Source organism: Procambarus clarkii, chromosome 81 (genome assembly GCF_040958095.1).
Source record: "Procambarus clarkii isolate CNS0578487 chromosome 81, FALCON_Pclarkii_2.0, whole genome shotgun sequence".
In the NCBI taxonomy this organism is placed as follows: Eukaryota; Metazoa; Arthropoda; class Malacostraca; order Decapoda; family Cambaridae; genus Procambarus; species Procambarus clarkii.
Window position 1 is genome coordinate 3,667,776 of NC_091230.1, and position 18,765 is coordinate 3,686,540.

The 18,765-nt window shown below is 48.6% G+C and overlaps 1 protein-coding gene across 1 annotated transcript in view; it reads right to left on the reverse strand.

The window, feature by feature from the left end:
- Positions 1–18,765, reverse strand: part of LOC123747915 (tyrosine-protein phosphatase non-receptor type 7) — a 76,554-nt gene that overhangs the window by 18,584 nt on the left and 39,205 nt on the right. The window contains exon 4 of the mRNA XM_069315603.1: positions 7,972–8,107. Within this exon, the coding sequence (XP_069171704.1) occupies positions 7,972–8,107 (136 nt within the window). The remainder of the gene's footprint in view (positions 1–7,971; positions 8,108–18,765) is intronic.

Below are 18,765 nucleotides of genomic sequence, written 5' to 3' on the forward strand. Positions count from 1 at the left end.
AGTGTGAAAGAGTGTTCACCCAGTGATAGAAGAGTGGTCACAGAGTGTGGAAAAGGGGTCACACAGTGTGGGAGAAGAGGGAGTGGTCACACAGTGTGGGAGAAGAGAGAGAGTGGTCACGTAGTGTGGGAGAAAAGAGAGTGGTCACACAGCGTGGGAGAAGAGAGAGTGTTTACACTGTGGGAAAGAGAGAGTGGTCACACAGTGTGGGGAAGCGGTCACACAGTGTGGGAGAAGAGAGAGTGGTCACACAGTGTGGGGGAGCGGTCACACAGTGTGGGAGAAGAGAGAGTGGTCACACAGTGTGGGGGAGCGGTCAAACAGAGAGGGAGAAGAGAGAGTGGTCACACAGTGTGGGAGAAGAGAGAGTGTTTACACAGTGTGGGAGAAGAGAGAAAGTGTTCACACAGTGTGGGAGACGAGAGAGTGGTCACAGAGTGTGGGAGAAGAGAGAGTGTTCACACAGTGTGGGAGAAGAGGGAGTGGTCATAAAGTGTGGGAGAAGAGAGAGTGGTCACACAGTGTGGGAGAAGAGAGAGTGGTCACACAGTGTGGGGGAAGAGAGAGTGGTCAAACAGTGTGGGGGAGCGGTCACACAGTGTGGGAGAATAGGGAGACGTCACACAGTGAGGGAGAAAAGAGAGTGGTTACACAGTGTGGGAAAAGAGAGAGTGGTCACACAGTGTGGGAGAAGAGAGAGTGATTACACAGTGAGGGAGAAGAGAGAGTGGTCACACAGAGTGGGGGAGCGGTCACACAGTGTGGGAGAAGAGGGAGTGGTCACACAGTGTGGTACAAGAGACAATGGTTACACAATGCGGGAGAAGAGAGAGTGGTCACACAGTGTTGGAGAAGAGAGAGTGGTCAAACAGTGTGGGGGAGCGGTCACACAGTGTTTGAGAAGAGGGAGTGGTCACAAAGTGTGGGAGAAGAGAGAGTGGGATGTCACACAGTGCAGGAGAAGAGAGAGTAGTCACACAGTGTGGGAGAAGAGAGAGTGGTCACACAGTGTGGGAGAGTGGTCACACAGTGAGAGGAGAGTAGTCACACAGTATTGGAGAGTGGCACACAGTGTGGGAGAATGTTCACACAGTGAGAGGAGAGTGGTCATACGGTGCGGGAGAGTGGTCACACAGTGAGAGGAGAGTGGGCACACAGTGAGAGAAGAGTTGTCACACAGTGTGGGAGAGTGGTCACACAAATGAGAGGAGAGTGGTCACACAGTGAGAGGAGAGTGGTCACACAGTGTGGGAGAGTGATGACCCAGTGTGGGAGAGTGTTCACACCGTGATAGAAGAGTGGTTACACAGTGCGGGAGAGTAGTCACACAGTGTGGGAGAGTGGTCACACGGTGTGGGAGAGTGATCACATAGTGTGAGAGAAGAGGGAGTGGTCACACAGTGTGGGAGAAGAGAGTGGTCACGCAGTGTGGGAGAAGAGAGAGTGGTTACACAGTGTGGGAAAAGAGAGAGTGGTCACACAGTGTGGGAGAAGAGAGATTGGTTACACAGTGTGGGAGAAGGGAGATTGGTTACACAGTGTGGGAAAAGAGAGTGGTCACACAGAGTGGGAGAAGAGAGAGTGGTTACACAGTGTGGGAAAAGAGAGAGTGGTCCCATAGTGTGGGAGAAGAGAGAGTGTTCACACAGAGTGGGAGAAGAGAGAGTGTTTACACAGTGTGGGAGAATAGAGAGTTTTCACACAGTGTGGGAGAAGAGGGAGTGTTCACACAGTGTGGGAGAAGAGATAGTGGTTACACAGTGTGGGAGAAGGGAGAGTAGTTACACAGTGTGGGAAAAGAGAGAGTGGTCACACAGTGAGAGGAGAGTGGGAACACAGTGTGGGAGAGTGGTCACACAGTGTGGGAGAGTGGTCACATAGTGAGAGAAGAGTAGTCACACGGTGAGAGGAGAGTGGTCACACAGTGTGGGAGAGTGGTCACACAGTGTGGGAGAGTGGTCACATAGTGAGAGAAGAGTAGTCACACGGTGAGAGGAGAGTGGTCACACAGTGTGGGAGAGTTGTCACACAGTGTGGGGGAGTGGTCACACAGAGTGGGAGAGTGATCACACAGTGTGGGAGAGTGGTCACACAGTGTGGGAGAGTGACCACACAGTGTGGGAGAGCGGTCACACAGTGTGGAGGAGTGGTCACACTATGTGGGAGAGTGGTCACACAGTGTGGGAGAGTGGTCACACAGTGAGACGGGAGTGGTCACACAGTGTGGGAGAATGGTCAAACAGTGAGAGAGTGGTCACACAGTGAGAGGAGAATGGTCACACAGTGTGGAAGAGTGGTCACATAGTGTGGGAGAGTGGTCACACATTGAGAGGAGAGTAATCACACAGTGTGGGAGAGTGGTCACACAGTGTGGGAGAGAGGTCACACAGCGTGGGAGAGTGGTCACACAGTGAGAGGAGAGTGGTCACACGGTGTGGGAGAGAGGTCACACGGTGTGGGAGAGTGGTCACACAGTGAGAGGAGAGTGGTCACACTGTGTGGGAGAGTGGACACACAGTGTGGGGAAGTGGTCACACAGTGAGAGGAGAGTGGTCACACAGTGTGGGAGAGTTATCACACAATGTTGGAGAGTGGTAACACAGTGTGGGAGAGTGGTCACACAGTGGGAGAGTGATCACACAGGGAGAGGAGAGTGGTCACACAGTGTGGGAAAGTGGTCACACAGTGAGAGGAGAGTGGGAACCAGTGTGGGAGAGTAGTCACAGAGTGTGGGAGAGTGATCACACAGTGAGAGGAGAGTGGTCACACAGTGTGGAAGAGTTGTCACACAGTGTGGGAGAAAGGTCACACAGTGTGGGAGAGTGGTCACACACTGAGAAGAGAGTGAACACACAGTGAGAAGAGAGAGATCACACAGTGTGGGAGAGTGGTCACAGAGTGTGGGAGAGTGGTCATACAGTGTGGGAGAAGGGTCACACAGTGTGGGGGAGTGGTCACACAGTGTGGGAGAGAGGTCTCACAGTGTGGGAAAAGAGAGAGTGGTCACACAGTGTGGGAGAAGAGAGAAAGTGTTCACACAGTGTGGGAGAAGAGAGAAAGTGTTCACACAGTGTGGGAGAAGAAAGAGTGTTCACACCGTGTGGGGGAGAGGTCACAAAGTGTGGGAGAAGATGGAGTGATCACACAGTGTGGGAGAAGAGAGAGTGGTCACACTGTGTGGGAGAAGAGAGAGTGGTCACACAGCGTGGGGGAGCGGTAACACAGTGTGGGAGAAGAGAGAGTGGTCACACAGTGTGGGAGAAGAGAGAGTGGTCACACAGTGTGGGAGAAAAGAGAGTGGTCACACAGTATGGGTGAAGAGAAAGTGGTCACACAGTGTGGGGGAAGAGAGAGTGATCACACAGTGTGGGAGAGTGGTCACAAAGTGTGGGAGAGTGTTCACACAGTGAGAGGAGGGTGGTCACGCAGTGCGGGAGAGAGGTCACACAGTGTGGGAGAGTGTTCACACAGTGAGAGGAGAGTGGTCACACAGTGTGGGAGAGTGGTCACACAATGAGAGGAGAGTGGTCACGCAGTATGGGAGAGTGGTCACACAAGAGAGAGATGAGTGGTCACACAGTGTGGGAGAGTGGTCACACAGTGTGGGAGAGTGTTCACACAGTGAGAGGAGAGTGGTCACACAGTGTGGAAGAGGGGTCACACAGTGAGAGGAGAGTGGGCACACAGTGAGAGGAGAGTGGTCACACAGTATGGGAGAGTGGTCACACAAGTGAGAGGAGAGTGGTCACACAGTGTGGGAGAGTGGTCACACAGTGTGGGAGAGTGGTCACACAGTGTGGGAGAGTGGTCACACAGTTCGGGAGAGTGGTCACACAGTGTGGGAGAGTGGACACACAGCGTGGGAGAGGGGTCACAAAGTGTGGGAGAGTGGTCACACAAGTGAGAGGAGAGCGGTTACACAGAGAGAGGAGAGTGGTCACACAGTGTGGGAGAGTGGTCACACAGTGTGGGAGAGGGGTCACACAGTGTGGGAGAGTGGTCACACAGTGTGGGAGAGTGGTCACACGGTGTGGGAGAGTGGTCACATAGTTTGAGAGAAGAGGGAGTGGTCACACAGTGTGGGAGAGGAGAGAGTGGTTACACAGTGTGGGAAAAGAGAGTGGTCACACAATGTGGGAAAAGAGAGAGTGGTCACACAGTGTGGGAGAAGAGAGAGAGGTTACAGAGTGTAGGAGAAGAGAGAGTGGTCACACAGTGTGGGAGAAGAGAGAAAGTGTTCACACAGTGTGGGAGAAGAGAGAGTGGTCACACAGTGTGGGAGAAGAGAGATTGTTCACACAGTGTGGGAGAAGAAGGAGTGGTCACACAGTGTGGGAGAAGATAGAGTGGTCACACAGTGTGGGAGAAGAGAGAAAGTGTTCACACAGTGTGGGAGAAGAGAGAGTGGTCACACAGTGTGGGAGAAGAGAGATTGTTCACACAGTGTGGGAGAAGAAGGAGTGGTCACACAGTGTGGGAGAAGATAGAGTGGTCACACAGTGTGGGAGAAGAGAGAGTGGTCACACAGTGTGGGGGATCGGTCACACAGTGTGGGAGAAGAAGGAGTGGTCACACAGTGTGGGAGAAGAGAGATTGTTCACACAGTGTGGGAGAAGAGGGAGTGGTCACACAGTGTGGGAGAAGAGAGAGTGGTCGGTCACACAGTGCGGGAGAAGAGAGAGTGGTCACACAGTGTGGGAGAAGAGAGATTGTTCACACAGTGTGGGAGACGAGGGAGTGGTCACACAGTGTTGGAGAAGAGGGAGTGGTCACACAGTGTGTTAGTAGAGAGAGTTATCACACAGTGTGGGGAATGGTCACACAGTGTGGGAGAGTGGTCACACAATGTGGGAGAGTGTTCACACAGTGAGATGAGAGTGGTCACACAGTGTGGGAGAGTGGTCACACAGTGAGAGGAGAGTGGTCACACAAGTGAGAGGAGAGTGGTCACACAGTGTGGAAGAGTGGTCACACAGTGTGTGAGAGTGGTCACACAGTTCGGGAGAGTGGTCACACAAGCGAGAGGAGAGTGGTCACACAGAGAGGAGAGTGGTCACACAGTGTGGGAGAGTGGTCACACAGTGTGGGAGAAGAGGGAGTGGTCACACAGTGTGGGGGAAGAGTGATTGGTTACACCGTGTGGGAAAATAGAGAGTGGTCACACAGTATGGGAGAAGAGAGAGTGGTCACACAGTGTGGGAGAAGAGAGATTGTTCACACAGTGTGGGAGAAGAAGGAGTGGTCACACAGTGTGGGAGAAGATAGAGTGGTCACACAGTGTGGGAGAAGAGAGAGTGGTCACACAGTGTGGGGGATCGGTCACACAGTGTGGGAGAAGAAGGAGTGGTCACACAGTGTGGGAGAAGAGAGATTGTTCACACAGTGTGGGAGAAGAGGGAGTGGTCACACAGTGTGGGAGAAGAGAGAGTGGTCGGTCACACAGTGCGGGAGAAGAGAGAGTTGTCACACAGTGTGGGAGAAGAGAGATTGTTCACACAGTGTGGGAGAAGAGGGAGTGGTCACACAGTGTTGGAGAAGAGGGAGTGGTCACACAGTGTGTTAGTAGAGAGAGTTATCACACAGTGTGGGGGAGTGGTCACACAGTGTGGGAGAGTGGTCACACAGTGTGGGAGAGTGTTCACACAGTGAGATGAGAGTGGTCACACAGTGTGGGAGAGTGGTCACACAGTGAGAGGAGAGTGGTCACACAAGTGAGAGGAGAGTGGTCACACAGTGTGGAAGAGTGGTCACACAGTGTGTGAGAGTGGTCACACAGTTCGGGAGAGTGGTCACACAAGCGAGAGGAGAGTCGTCACACAGAGAGGAGAGTGGTCACACAGTGTGGGAGAGTGGTCACACAGTGTGGGAGAAGAGGGAGTGGTCACACAGTGTGGGAGAAGAGTGACTGGTTACACCGTGTGGGAAAATAGAGAGTGGTCACACAGTGTGGGAGAAGAGAGAGTGGTCACACAGTGTGGGAGAAGAGAGATTGTTCACACAGTGTGGGAGAAGAAGGAGTGGTCACACAGTGTGGGAGAAGAGAGAGTGGTCACACAGTTCGGGGGATCGGTCACACAGTGTTTGAGAAGAGTGAGTGGTCACACAGTGTTGGAGAAGAGAGAGTGGTCGGTCACACAGTGCGGGAGAGAGTGGTCACACAGTGTGGGAAAAGAGAGTGGTCACACAGTGTGGGAGTAGAGAGAGAGTGGTCACACAGTGTGGGAGAGTGGTCACACAGTGTGGGAGTAGAGAGAGAGTGGTCACACAGTGTGGGGGAGTGGTCAGACAGTGTGGGAGAGTGGTTACACAGCGTGGGAGAATGTTCACACAGTGAGAGGAGAGTGGTCAAACAGTGTGGAAGAGGGGTCACACAGTGAGAGGAGAGTGGGCACACAGTGAGAGGAGAGTGGTCACACAGTATGGGAGAGTGGTCACACAAGTGAGAGGAGAGTGGTCACACAGTGTGGGAGAGTGGTCACACAGTGTGGGAGAGTGGTCACACAGTTCGGGAGAGTGGTCACACAGTGTGGGAGAGTGGACACACAGCGTGGGAGAGGGGTCACAAAGTGTGGGAGAGTGGTCACACAAGTGAGAGGAGAGCGGTTACACAGAGAGAGGAGAGTGGTCACACAGTGTGGGAGAGTGGTCACACAGTGTGGGAGAGGGGTCACACAGTGTGGGAGAGTGGTCACACAGTGTGGGAGAGTGGTCACACGGTGTGGGAGAGTGGTCACATAGTTTGAGAGAAGAGGGAGTGGTCACACAGTGTGGGAGAGGAGAGAGTGGTTACACAGTGTGGGAAAAGAGAGTGGTCACACAATGTGGGAAAAGAGAGAGTGGTCACACAGTGTGGGAGAAGAGAGAGTGGTTACACAGTGTGGGAAAAGAGAGAGTGGTCACACAGTGTGGGAGAAGAGAGAGTGTTTACACAGTGTGGGAAAAGAGAGAGTGGTCACACAGTGTGGGAGAAGAGAGTGTGTTTACACAGTGTGGGAAAAGAAAGAGTGGTCACATAGTGTGGAGAAGAAAGAGTCGTCACACAGTGTGGGAGAAGAGAGAAAGTGTTCACACAGTGTGGGAGAAGAGAGAGTGGTCACACAGTGTGGGAGAAGAGAGATTGTTCACACAGTGTGGGAGAAGAAGGAGTGGTCACACAGTGTGGGAGAAGATAGATTGGTCACAGTGTGGGAGACGAGGGAGTGGTCACACAGTGTGGGGGAGCGGTCACACAGTGTGGGGGAGCAGTCACACAGTGTGGGGGAGCGGTCACACAGTGTGGGAGAAGAGGGAGTGGTCACACAGTGTGGGAGAAGAGAGAGTGGTCACACAATGTGGGAGAAGAGAGAGTGGTCACACAGTGTGGGAGAAGAGAGAGTGGTCACACAGTGTGAGAGAAGAGGGAGTGGTCACACAGTGTGGGAGAAGAGAGAGTGGTCACACAGTGTGGGAGAGGAGAGAGTGGTCACATAGTGCGGGAGAAGAGGGAGTGGTCAGTGTGGGAGAAGAATGAGTGGTCACACAGTGTGGGAGAGTGGTCACACAACGCGGGAGAAGAGAGAGAATGGTCTCCTAATGCTAGCTTAGTAATGGCTAGACAATACTATGCTAAGTTAGGAGAGGCTAGATTAGACTATGCTAGGTTAGGGGAAGAGTGGGTTGTGTTAGATTAACAAAGCTAGGATTAATTCATACTAGACGACCTGTTGGCGACCATCTTATAGAGGAAATGGAGGAAATCTTCACTACCAACACACGTCTTGAGAAGATGGAAGATTGGCATAATAAGGTGCAGGTGAGAGAAGTCTTCACTACTAAACAAGTCTTGAGAAAATAGAAGAGGAGCAGGAGTGATAAGTCTCCACTAACAAACACACGACTTGAGAAGATGGAAGAGGAGCATAATGAGGTGCCGGAGAGCGAAGTCTTCACTACTAAACACGTCTTGAGAATATGGATTGGAGCATAACTTACGACGCTGGTGATGAACTGAGGTCTGTCGTAGACGATGCTGAGGACGGAGCGGTAGACGTCAACCTCCTGCACCAGCTTCATCCTCGCCACCAGCTGCAGCAGAGCCATCATCACCCCGCACCCCGTCACTCCGTCCCTGTATCACAAACAGTGTTAGTTATCCTGCACTAGCTACACCAAGGCCACTATCAACCCGTCCCTGTGTAGTTATCCTACACTAGCTGCACCAAGGCCACCATCACCCTGTCCCTGTGTCACACACAGTGTTAGTTATCCTACACTAGCTGCATCAAGGCCACCATCAACCCGTCCCCGTGTTAGTTATCCTTCACCAGCTGCACCAAGGCCACCATCAATCCGTCTCTGTGTCACACACAGTGTTAGTTATCCTGCACCAGCTGCACCAGGGCCACCATCACCCCTGTCCCTGTGTCACACACAGTGTTAGTTATCCTACACCAGCTGCACCAGGGCCACCATCACCATTGTCCCTGTGTCACACACAGTGTTAGTTATCCTGCACCATCACCCCCTCTCAACCCTGCCAGAGATGGGGAGGGGAGCAGAGAGTCAGAGAAGCAGTTTGGTCTGGCCCTATGTAACGGAGGCTGCAGAGCCATTCATTCCATACAGTCTAACTCAGGCCCCTGATCGCCCATCCCATGAGTCTCAAGCTGAATCAGGGTAAAAAATCTTCATAGAAACGAAGAAAAAAATTAGTTTCGTCCACGATTAAGCCCCCCATACTCACACTGGAACAATAATTAGAACACCCAACTAGACAGGGTCCCCAGTGGTGCATTGTCGATATACATCTTGCAATCGCAACCGTAAGAACCATCAGTCCGTCGAGATCAGCTTCACCAACGAAGGCAAGGTTTGACAATAAAAGCATCCCCTTATTCGACAACGTCAGGTACTGTGGAAAATTTCCACCAAAATTTTAGCATAACATGTCTGAGTAACATGGTCAATGAAAGCACATGGACCAAACATGCTATTTATAGAAAAACAACAAGCTCTCTCAAGACAGAGAGCGTCAACTCAGCATATTCCGACCATTTCGTGAACTCCATCCCAGGAAGAGCTCGATAATGTATCCATATCAGGATATGTAATTACATCTAATGAGCTGTAAGCATATCATGGAAATACTCCCAAATAAATGCATATACTTAATGAATAATTGTTTAACCAGATACGTTTGGTTAACAATTGTATAAATGGATACTTAAAACAGGCAGGGCAACGATAATCGCCTTGGGATGGATCGCCTCTGTGTCCAGACGCTAACACTTTAGTAAACAATACTCCTCCACCACTCGTCCTGGTTCAACCTTGACGCCGAGCGGACGTCTGGATACCTCCTCCGCCTAGGAGCCGCCGGATCACGTCCTGTTTTCGCGTTTTGGCTTTGCTACTGCCGTTTGGCATCCCTCTTCAACGGTCCGATTGTACGACGCATGGGCGCACATATCGCCTTGGGTCACGAGACTGTTAATAGATTTCTTTTTTTTTTGGCGTGTTCTGGCTGGTTCTCCCGGCGGTGTGACGGTGTTCGGGGCCAGCTTGGCCGAGAGGTGCCGGGGGTTGGCGGGTCTTGGTGTGTTCCTGGTGTGCCCTCAGTCGTGGTGGGCGGCCGGCTTCTGCTCTGCCGGAGGACACTGGATGACTTTTTGCATTTTAGTTTTGCTACCTGGTGTTCTCTGTGTGGAGCGGGGCCGGTGCTTGTCACCCTGAGGGACTTCTGGGGCTCCCCAATCATCTGCCTGACTGTGCGTTTATTTGCCGTATGGCATATTAGTTTCTAGTGATTGGCGTCACTCGTTTCGCGTTTTGGCTTGGCGTTTCACCTTTCCTGGCTCCGCGATTAACCCTTCACAGGTACGCCGGGGCGCATCCGATCCCACGATCGTAGTCGCCCCTAAATCAACAACAACAACAACTCCTCCACCACACAAGGACACTCTATGATGGCCGGGACTTCTGATTCAACCTTGACAACGAGCGGATGTTTGGACACCTCCATAGCCTGGAAGCCGCTGGTTCATGTCCTGTTTTCCCGTTTTGGCTTTGTTACTGCCGTTTGGCATCCCTATTCAACGGTCCAGTTGTACGACGCCTGGCGCACATATCGCCTTGGGTCACAGGATTCTTGATAGATTTTTTTTTACGTGTTCTGGCTGGTTCTCCCGGCGGGGTGAGGTGTTCGGGGGCTGGCTTGGCCGAGAGGTGTTGGGGGTTGATGGGTCTTGGTGGGCTCCTGGTGTGCCCTCAGCCGTGGTGAGCGGCTGGCTTCTGCTCTGCCGGAGGGCACTGGTTGACTTTTGCGTTTTAGTTGGGGGCCGAGTTTTTGGTTTTGCTACCCAGTATTCTCTGTGTGGGGCGGGGCCGGTGCTTGTCACCCTGTGGGACTGCTGGGGCTTCCCAATCATCTGCCTGTCTGCGTTTCTTTGCCACGAGGCATAATTGTTTCAAATGATTGTTGTCACTCGTTTCGTGATTAGGCTTGGCGTTTCACCTTTCCGGGCTTCGCGATTAACCCATCACGGGTATGCCGGGGCGCATCCGATTCCACGATCATCGTCGCCCCTACATCAACAACAACAGCAACTCTACGATGGTCGAGAGGTGCCGGGGATTGATGGGTCTTGGTGTGCCCTCAGCCGTGGTGGGCGGCTGGCTTCTGCTCTGCCGGAGGGCACTGGATGACTTTTGCACCCCGGATGCACCCCGAGGTACGCCGGGGTGCCTCCGATCCCACGATCGTCGCCGCCCCTTAATCAACAACAAGGAGTGTGTGATCACCGACGCCACAGCACACACTCCTCACACACAGAGAAGGAAAGAGAAGGGTGGGCCGACTGCATTTTCCTGGATTGCCAAAAAGCCTTTGACACAGTACCCCATAAAAGGCTGTTAAAAAAGTTGGAGCAACAGGCAGGAGTAAAAGGGAAGGTGCTCCAGTGGATAAGGGAGTACTTAAGCAACAGGAAACAGCGAGTAACGGTGAGGGGGAAGACATCAGAGTGGCGAGATGTCACCAGCGGAGTCCCACAGGACTCAGTACTTGGACCCATCCTGTTTCTAATATATGTGAACGATCTTCCAGAGGGTATAGACTCATTCCTCTCGATGTTTGCTGATGATGCAAAAATTATGAGAAGAATCAAGACGGATGAAGATAGACAGAGACTACAGGATGACCTGGATAAACTGGAGGAATGGTCTAGAAAATGGCTGCTGAAGTTCAACTCTGGAAAGTGTAAGGTGATGAAATTAGGCGAAGGGAGCAGGAGGCTGAACACAAGGTATCATCTGGGAGGGGAAATCCTGCAAGAATCAAATAGAGAGAAGGATCTGGGGGTTGATATCACACCGAACCTGTCCCCAGAGGCCCACATCAAAAGAATATCATCAGCGGCATATGCTAGACTGGCCAACATAAGAACTGCCTTCAGAAACTTGTGTAAGGAATCTTTCAGAACCCTGTATACCACTTATGTAAGACCAATCCTGGAGTATGCAGCTCCAGCCTGGAGTACATACCTAGTTAAACACAAGACAAAGTTAGTGAAGATTCAGCGGTATGCCACCAGGCTCGTCCCGGAACTGAGAGGATTGAGCTACGAGGAAAGGCTAAAGGAGCTGAACCTCACATCCCTGGAAAACAGAAGAGTAAGGGGAGACATGATAACCACCTACAAAATTCTCAGGGGAATTGACAGGGTGGACAAAGACAAACTCTTCAGCACGGGTGGGACACGAACAAGGGGACACAGGTGGAAACTTAGTACCCAGATGAGCCACAGAGACGTTAGAAAGAATTTTTTCAGTGTCAGAGTAGTTAATAAATGGAATGCACTAGGAAGTGATGTGGTGGAGGCTGATTCCATACACAGTTTCAAATGTAGATATGATAGAGCCCAGTAGGCTCAGGAATCTGTACACCAGTTGATTGACAGTTGAGAGGCGGGACCAAAGAGCCAAAGCTCAACCCCCGCAAGCACAATTAGGTGAGTACACAAGCAAACATTACCATTCCACTTCATGGAGACACTCCATGGTCGAACATGCTTAGTTTTAGCCGATTTACAATCGAGGACCCATAGTTTGTGGTGTAAACTGCACATAAAATCTGTACGAAAATCAAGACACTATTTTAATATTAAAAGCAAGACACACGATTAAACTGTTTTGAGTGTGTCTTGCCATAAAACTATGAGAGGTGTGTGTGAACACACCGACGCCATAACAGCGATGACACACTCCATCACACTCATGTAAACATTACCCCCACCACTCACATAAGGACACACCTCGATAGTACAGGCTGTTTAATACCAGCTGTTTTATATCAGTGGACCTGAATGGTGGTATAAACTACACATACATTTACATAAACATCAAAATGCTCTATTTAAAGTGTTTTGAGTGTGTCTTGTCATAAGTTGTGAGTGGAGTGTGAGCAACGCCTGAAGCCGAGGGAGTCTAGACAACACTACTTTCCGTAGTGAGCAACACTAAATGCTCTGGCCCAAGAAGAGTGTTAAATCTTAGTACAATAAGATAGAGCTCTGTACCTGCATCTTAACAAATTAAGGGAGGCTGGTGGTGTAGGAACTGGGAGATTGAATTCAATTCTTTGTGCTACTAATCTCATTTATTACAGGTGTGATTATACCATGAGCTTATGAGCTCACCTCAGGAAATAAATTATTTGCCACTAAAATCAAATTATACTACCTAGATTAATCAATATTTAGCAAATATTTTAAATATTTATATTGCCTAAAGTATACATTTGCAATAGATAAATACATAGCATTTAAAAATTAAATAATCTTGTCATTGTTTATAATATAGCTCACATGTGGCAAGATACCAGATTAAAAGGATAGGTTAAATTACTTTGTAACCGTATCAGTGCCAGCTGCATTATGCATATTCTTATTTTTTACCAATTGGTAAAGTGGTAATTTGTCATCATTATGGTGATGCTTTCATGCTAATGAAAGCATCATAATACCTGTTGAATCACCCAAAAACTGAGCCACCTAGGAAACACAGAGAATAGATATGGTTCACTACACCACGAAGAAAACAACAGTTTCCTAGTGGCTACTAGATATGCTATTTGCCACTGTAGACAGCTACGTTTTTGTTAAGTCGGTAGTTAGTTCCTTATTTTAGGTAGTAAGAAAATTAAAAATGCAACAGGTACAACAATTACACCGGTGAGAGTGTGCCTCCCTCAAACACCCGGCATCAAAACGGGAAAAACACAGAAACAATATTAAAAATGGCAAAAAGTCAGCTGGAAGGAACAATAAAAAAAGGAGAAGAGGTGGGGATAAAAAGTGAAACATGAAGAAGAGGAGAAAGCAACCAGCAAAATTAGTGAGGACAGCAGTAGTAGCATAAGTCATCAAAAGGATATAGGACAAGCTGTCCCATGGAGCATCTCTGTCAGCCGCCCACCATGCCCCCTCACCACGACAACGGGCTGGAAAGGGAAGTGTGGAAAAATACCTGTGGTTAATTAAGATATTACCACATTTGTGTAGGATTATAAATTAAAAAATGCAAAATTGCTTTTACCATGCACTACAAAATAATTAAAAAGCTTTAGCTGTCACTATAATCCAGTCAAGGAGTTCCCTATTTCCTTGAAGATGACTGTGTACTGTAGGATCAGGTATCTCACTTTTTCGTAAATATACCATTTCTTAACACAAGGTTATTAATTGGAGAAAACTTCACGTACCAGTTGGTATGTTCAAGCATCGGTACAGATAAATGATTAAATGCAATAATAACAATAATTACCGCAAATGAACGGGTTCACAAAATCTATCTGATTTTGACGAACATCTCCAGCCTAGCTCTCATTAATAGTTATTGTAAAATACTATGATTAACTTAAGTAACTGCAACATTGATAGTTACTAGTTATATATCATTATCATCATTAACCTAATATTAAGGTATACATGGAGGATAACTATGCAAGATATTTATTAATTACTAGCTATACCCGGCCACGCGTTGCTGTGGCTCAGCAACGCATGTACGATGCTGAGCCACAGCAACTTTCGCATGTCTCCCAGTCCTCCCCACCTTTTCCCCCTTCCCCCGTCCCCTCGTTCTTCCAACAATTCCTCACTCCCCTGTCCCCTCATCCTCCCAACCATTTCTCACTCCCTTGTCCCTTTTTCCTTCCCATCATCTTCACACTCCATCATCCACTCGTCCTCCTAACCATTCCCCACTCCACCATCCCCTCGTCCTCCCCACTATCTCCCACTCCCTCGTCCCCTCGTCCTCCCTACCATTCCCCCCCCTCCCCCATCCCCTCGTCCTCCCCACCATCCCCCACTCCCGTCCCCTCGTCCTTCCCACCATTCCCCACTCCCTCGTTTTATGATCAAATGATCTGATGTTCCCATCAGAAAATGGGGAACATCAAAAGATCTGGGGCTAGATTTACGAAGAAGTTATGCAAACACTTACGAACCTGTACATCTTTTCTCACTCTTTGACGGCTTTGTTTACAATTATTAAACAGTTAATGAGCTCCGAGACACCAGGAGGCTGTTTATAACAATAACAACAGTTAATTGCCAAGTTTTCATGCTTGTAAAGTGTTTAAAAAATTTAACCAAAACCATCAAAGAATGAGGAACGATGTACACTTTCGTAAGTACTTGCATAACTGCTTCGTGACTCTGGCCTCAGCTGTTCCCAATACTGAATTATAAGAAGAAAAGTTCAAAAAACGAAATGAAAAAAATAGAAAATGAAAAAATGAATTATCCTCATGAAATGAACGGTATGGTAAACAAAACCGCTCAATTCCAATGCAATGTCACACAAAATAATCAAATTAAAATGAAAATAAATCGAAATTTATGAAAATTTAATTTATCAATGAAATCGGAAACATTGAAATGGTATCATAACATATTTAGTATAGCATGTGTTGGTCTTATGTGCAACAGATGGCGCTGTTTTTCAAACACACGTTTTTCCCTGTCACAGGGGTGGCATTAATATAGTAGGTATATAAAAACACGCGCGTAATCAAATGGAACTTCGTGTCAAAATTTCAAAGCAATCAGTGAAGAACTTAAGGAGATTACAGCATGTGTTCCTCTACCTCCAACAGATGGCGCTGTGTTTCTAAAAAAGCATGTTTTTTTTCCTGTCACAGGTGATGCATGTATAAAGTAGGCATATAAAAAGATGTGCCTATTCGAATCCAACTTTGTGTCAAAATTTCAAGGCAATTGGTAAAGAGGTTTCCAAGATTTCTCACACATGAAAAACACATGAAAAGCATAGTTTAAAAAAAACATGTTTTTTACCATCACAGATGTGACATCTATATTGTATGTATATAAAAACATGCTCGGATGCAATTGGAACGTTATGTGAAAATTTCAAAGCAATCGGTGAAGAACTTTCAGAGATTAGCGATTATGAACAAACGAACATTTCCATTTTTGTTTATATAGGTAGCGTGAGTTGCTCTTATGTGCAACAGATGGCGTCGTTTCTTAAAAAAACAATGTTTTTACCTGTCACAGGTGGCATCTATACTTATACTTTCGAAATGAACGGAACAGTAAACAACAGAGCTCAATTCCAACGCAATGTCACACAAAATAATTAAATCAAAATGAAAATAAATCATAATCTATGAAAATTCAATTTATCAATGCAATCGGATACATTGAAATAGAATCATAACATATTTAGTATAGTGTGTGTGTGTGTGTGTTTTGCTATTACATGCAACAGATGGCACTTTTATCAAAAAAGCATGTTTCTACCTGTTACAGGTGTGGCATCTATGTAGTAAGTATATAAAAACATGCGCGTATTTGAATGGAATGTTGTGTCAAAATTTAAAAGCAATTGGTGAAGAACTTTCGAAGATTAAAGTAAGTAAGTAATTATCAAAAGAAGGCACCAAACCGGGAAGGCTATGTAGCACCATCAAATGTGCAGAATAATCAGAGGGCGCTAAATATCACCAAGGATGCCAATACGGGAACAAAAACGCATAAGGCGAACGATATCAAAAGTATCCGAGTCACCAAGAATTCTATTGAGGGACAGGTGACCGCGAGGGGCGGTCGGAAAGCAAGACACACGCTCGTCCTGGAAGTCAGGACATTCAAGAAGGACATGCACGACCGTAAGAGGGACAATGCAACTAGGACAATAAGGAGCAGGGCAGCGCTCCATCAAGTGACCATGGGTTAAGCGAGTATGGCCAATACGCAACCTCGCCAGAGTCGTTTCCCAACGCCGGTTACGGTGGTAGGAGGACGGCCACGAGGAAACACAACATTTAAGAGTACATAGTTTGTTACCAGTAACAGACGACCAAGAAGCCTACCAACGAGTAAGGACGGAGGAATGGATAACCGGGTAAAAGTCGGAATATGGAATACCTTTACGAGAGATGGGACAAGAGCGGACAGCTTCCTTGGCGGCAGCATCCGCACGCTCATTTAAAGACACACCAACATGGCTGGGAACCCTACAAAACTCAACCGACTTAAATTTACTGTGAACAAGAAACAGCCAATGCTGGATCTCGACAACTACTGGATGAACCGGATTAAAGGACCCGAGAGCCATGAGGGCACTACGAGAGTCAACAACTACTACAAAGGAAGACTGATAACGAGAAAGTAGGAGACGAAGAGCATAGAGAATAGCATAAAGCTCTGCTGTAAAGATGCTAGTCTCCGGAGGTAAGCGACACATATAAGTGCGATCAGGAAAAACAACAGAGTAGCCAACACCATCTGCAGACTTAGACCCATCGGTGAAGATAGAAACGGAGCGGGAGTGAGAAGAAAAGTGCTCGAGGAAAAGGCGTTTTAGAATCGTAGGAGGGGTAAAAGCTTTAGTGATACAGGCCAAGGATGTACAAAACCGCGGAAGAGGGACTCTCCACGGGGGCAAAGAAAGAACAACATGAGGAGAAACATCAGAAATACGAACGGAAAGAGAATCCTGTAGGCGAGATAACCGGACAGAAAGAGAGAGGTGGTGAAGAGGAACAGGAACCGCAGGAGGGGTAAAAGTTAAAGCACGACAGAGGCGAGAGGAAGGATGTTGCAAAGACCGCGCAAGATAGCGAAGACAGTAGCGATCACGGCGGTCCTGGAGAGACAGGAAGCCAGTGTCAACGTACAAGCTAAAGATGGGAGTCGAACGAAAGGCACCAGAACTGAGGCGCAACCCAGTATGGTGCAAAGCATCAAGACGGCGAAGAGTAGAAGGAGAAGCAGACGAGTAAGCAGGGCAACCATAACCGAGCTTAGACAGGACGAGAGAGGAATGTAAAGCAAGGAGAGTGCGCCTATCTGCCCCCCCAAGAAGTATGGGACAAGACCCGAAGGAGGGTAAGGGCCTTAGAGCACTCAACACGGAGGTAAGAGATATGGGGAGACCAAGACAAACGAGTGTCAAGGAATAACCCCAAAGGCTTCGTGGAATCTTTGTATTCAAGGGGATGACCATAAAGTGACAAAGAGGGACGAAGAACGACCCGTTTCCGCGTAAAAGTCATGGCACAAGTCTTAGAAGTAGAGAACTTGAAGCCATGATCGGTGGCCCAAGAGGACACGGCATCAATTGCAAGTTGAAGCCAGCGCTGAAGGAGAGGCGAATCATCACCCTGACAGCAAAGGGTAAGATCATCGACATAGAGAGCGGAGAAGACACCAGAAGGAAGAGAGGAAAGAAGACCATTGAGGGCAACCAGATAAAGAGTAGTGCTCAAAACACTACCCTGGGGCACACCATCGTATTGCTGAAAAGAGGCAGAGAGAGCGGTACCAAGGCGCACCCGAAAGGAATGACGAGAGAGGAAGCTGCGGAGAAAGAGAGAGAGATGACCACGAAGGCCAAAAGAATGAAGTTGAGATAGAATATGATATCGCCAAGTGGTGTCGTAAGCCTTTTCCAGGTCAAAAAGGACGGCAACAACGGAGGTCTTCGCAGCAAAAGCAGTACGAATATAGACCTCCAAGTTCACCAGGACATCTGTCGTGCTGCGGCACTTGCGGAAACCAAATTGAGAAGAGGAGAGGAGGTGATGGTGTTCAAGGAACCACATCAGACGAACGTTAACCATACGTTCAAAGAGTTTGCAGACACAACTTGTGAGAGCAATAGGGCGAAAGTCCTTAGGGGAAGTAGCCAGAGACCCCGGTTTGCGAACAGGGAGGACAACGGCATCAAGCCAGTCCTCAGGGACTGACGACGACACCCAGATCCGATTATACAGACTCAGTAAATACTGAGACGTGCACGGAGGGAGATGGCGAAGCATCTCATAATGAATACCATCGGAGCCCGCCGCCGTAGAACTGCAGAGGGCCAGGGCAGAACGAAGTTCAGAGAGAGAGAAGGGATCATTATAGGGAAGCTGAAGATGAGTGCAGAAATCTAAAGGACGAGACTCAAGGACAGGTTTACGAAGAAGGAAAGATTGGGGAAGATGAAGACCAGAGCTAACAGAAGAAAAGTGGGAACCCAATTCGGAAGCGACCTGCAACGGGTCCGCCACAAGAGTATCATGGAGGTGAAGGACTGGTGAAACATCGGGAATGAACTTACCCGCTCTCTTGCGGATACGCTTCCAGATCTTGGTCAGAGGGGTTTCGGATGTAATTGTTGAGACATAAGATGCCCAACATTCACGTTTAGCCGTACGGATGGCCCTACGGGCCACCGCACTCGCTTTCCGAAAGAAAAGAAAAGAATCGT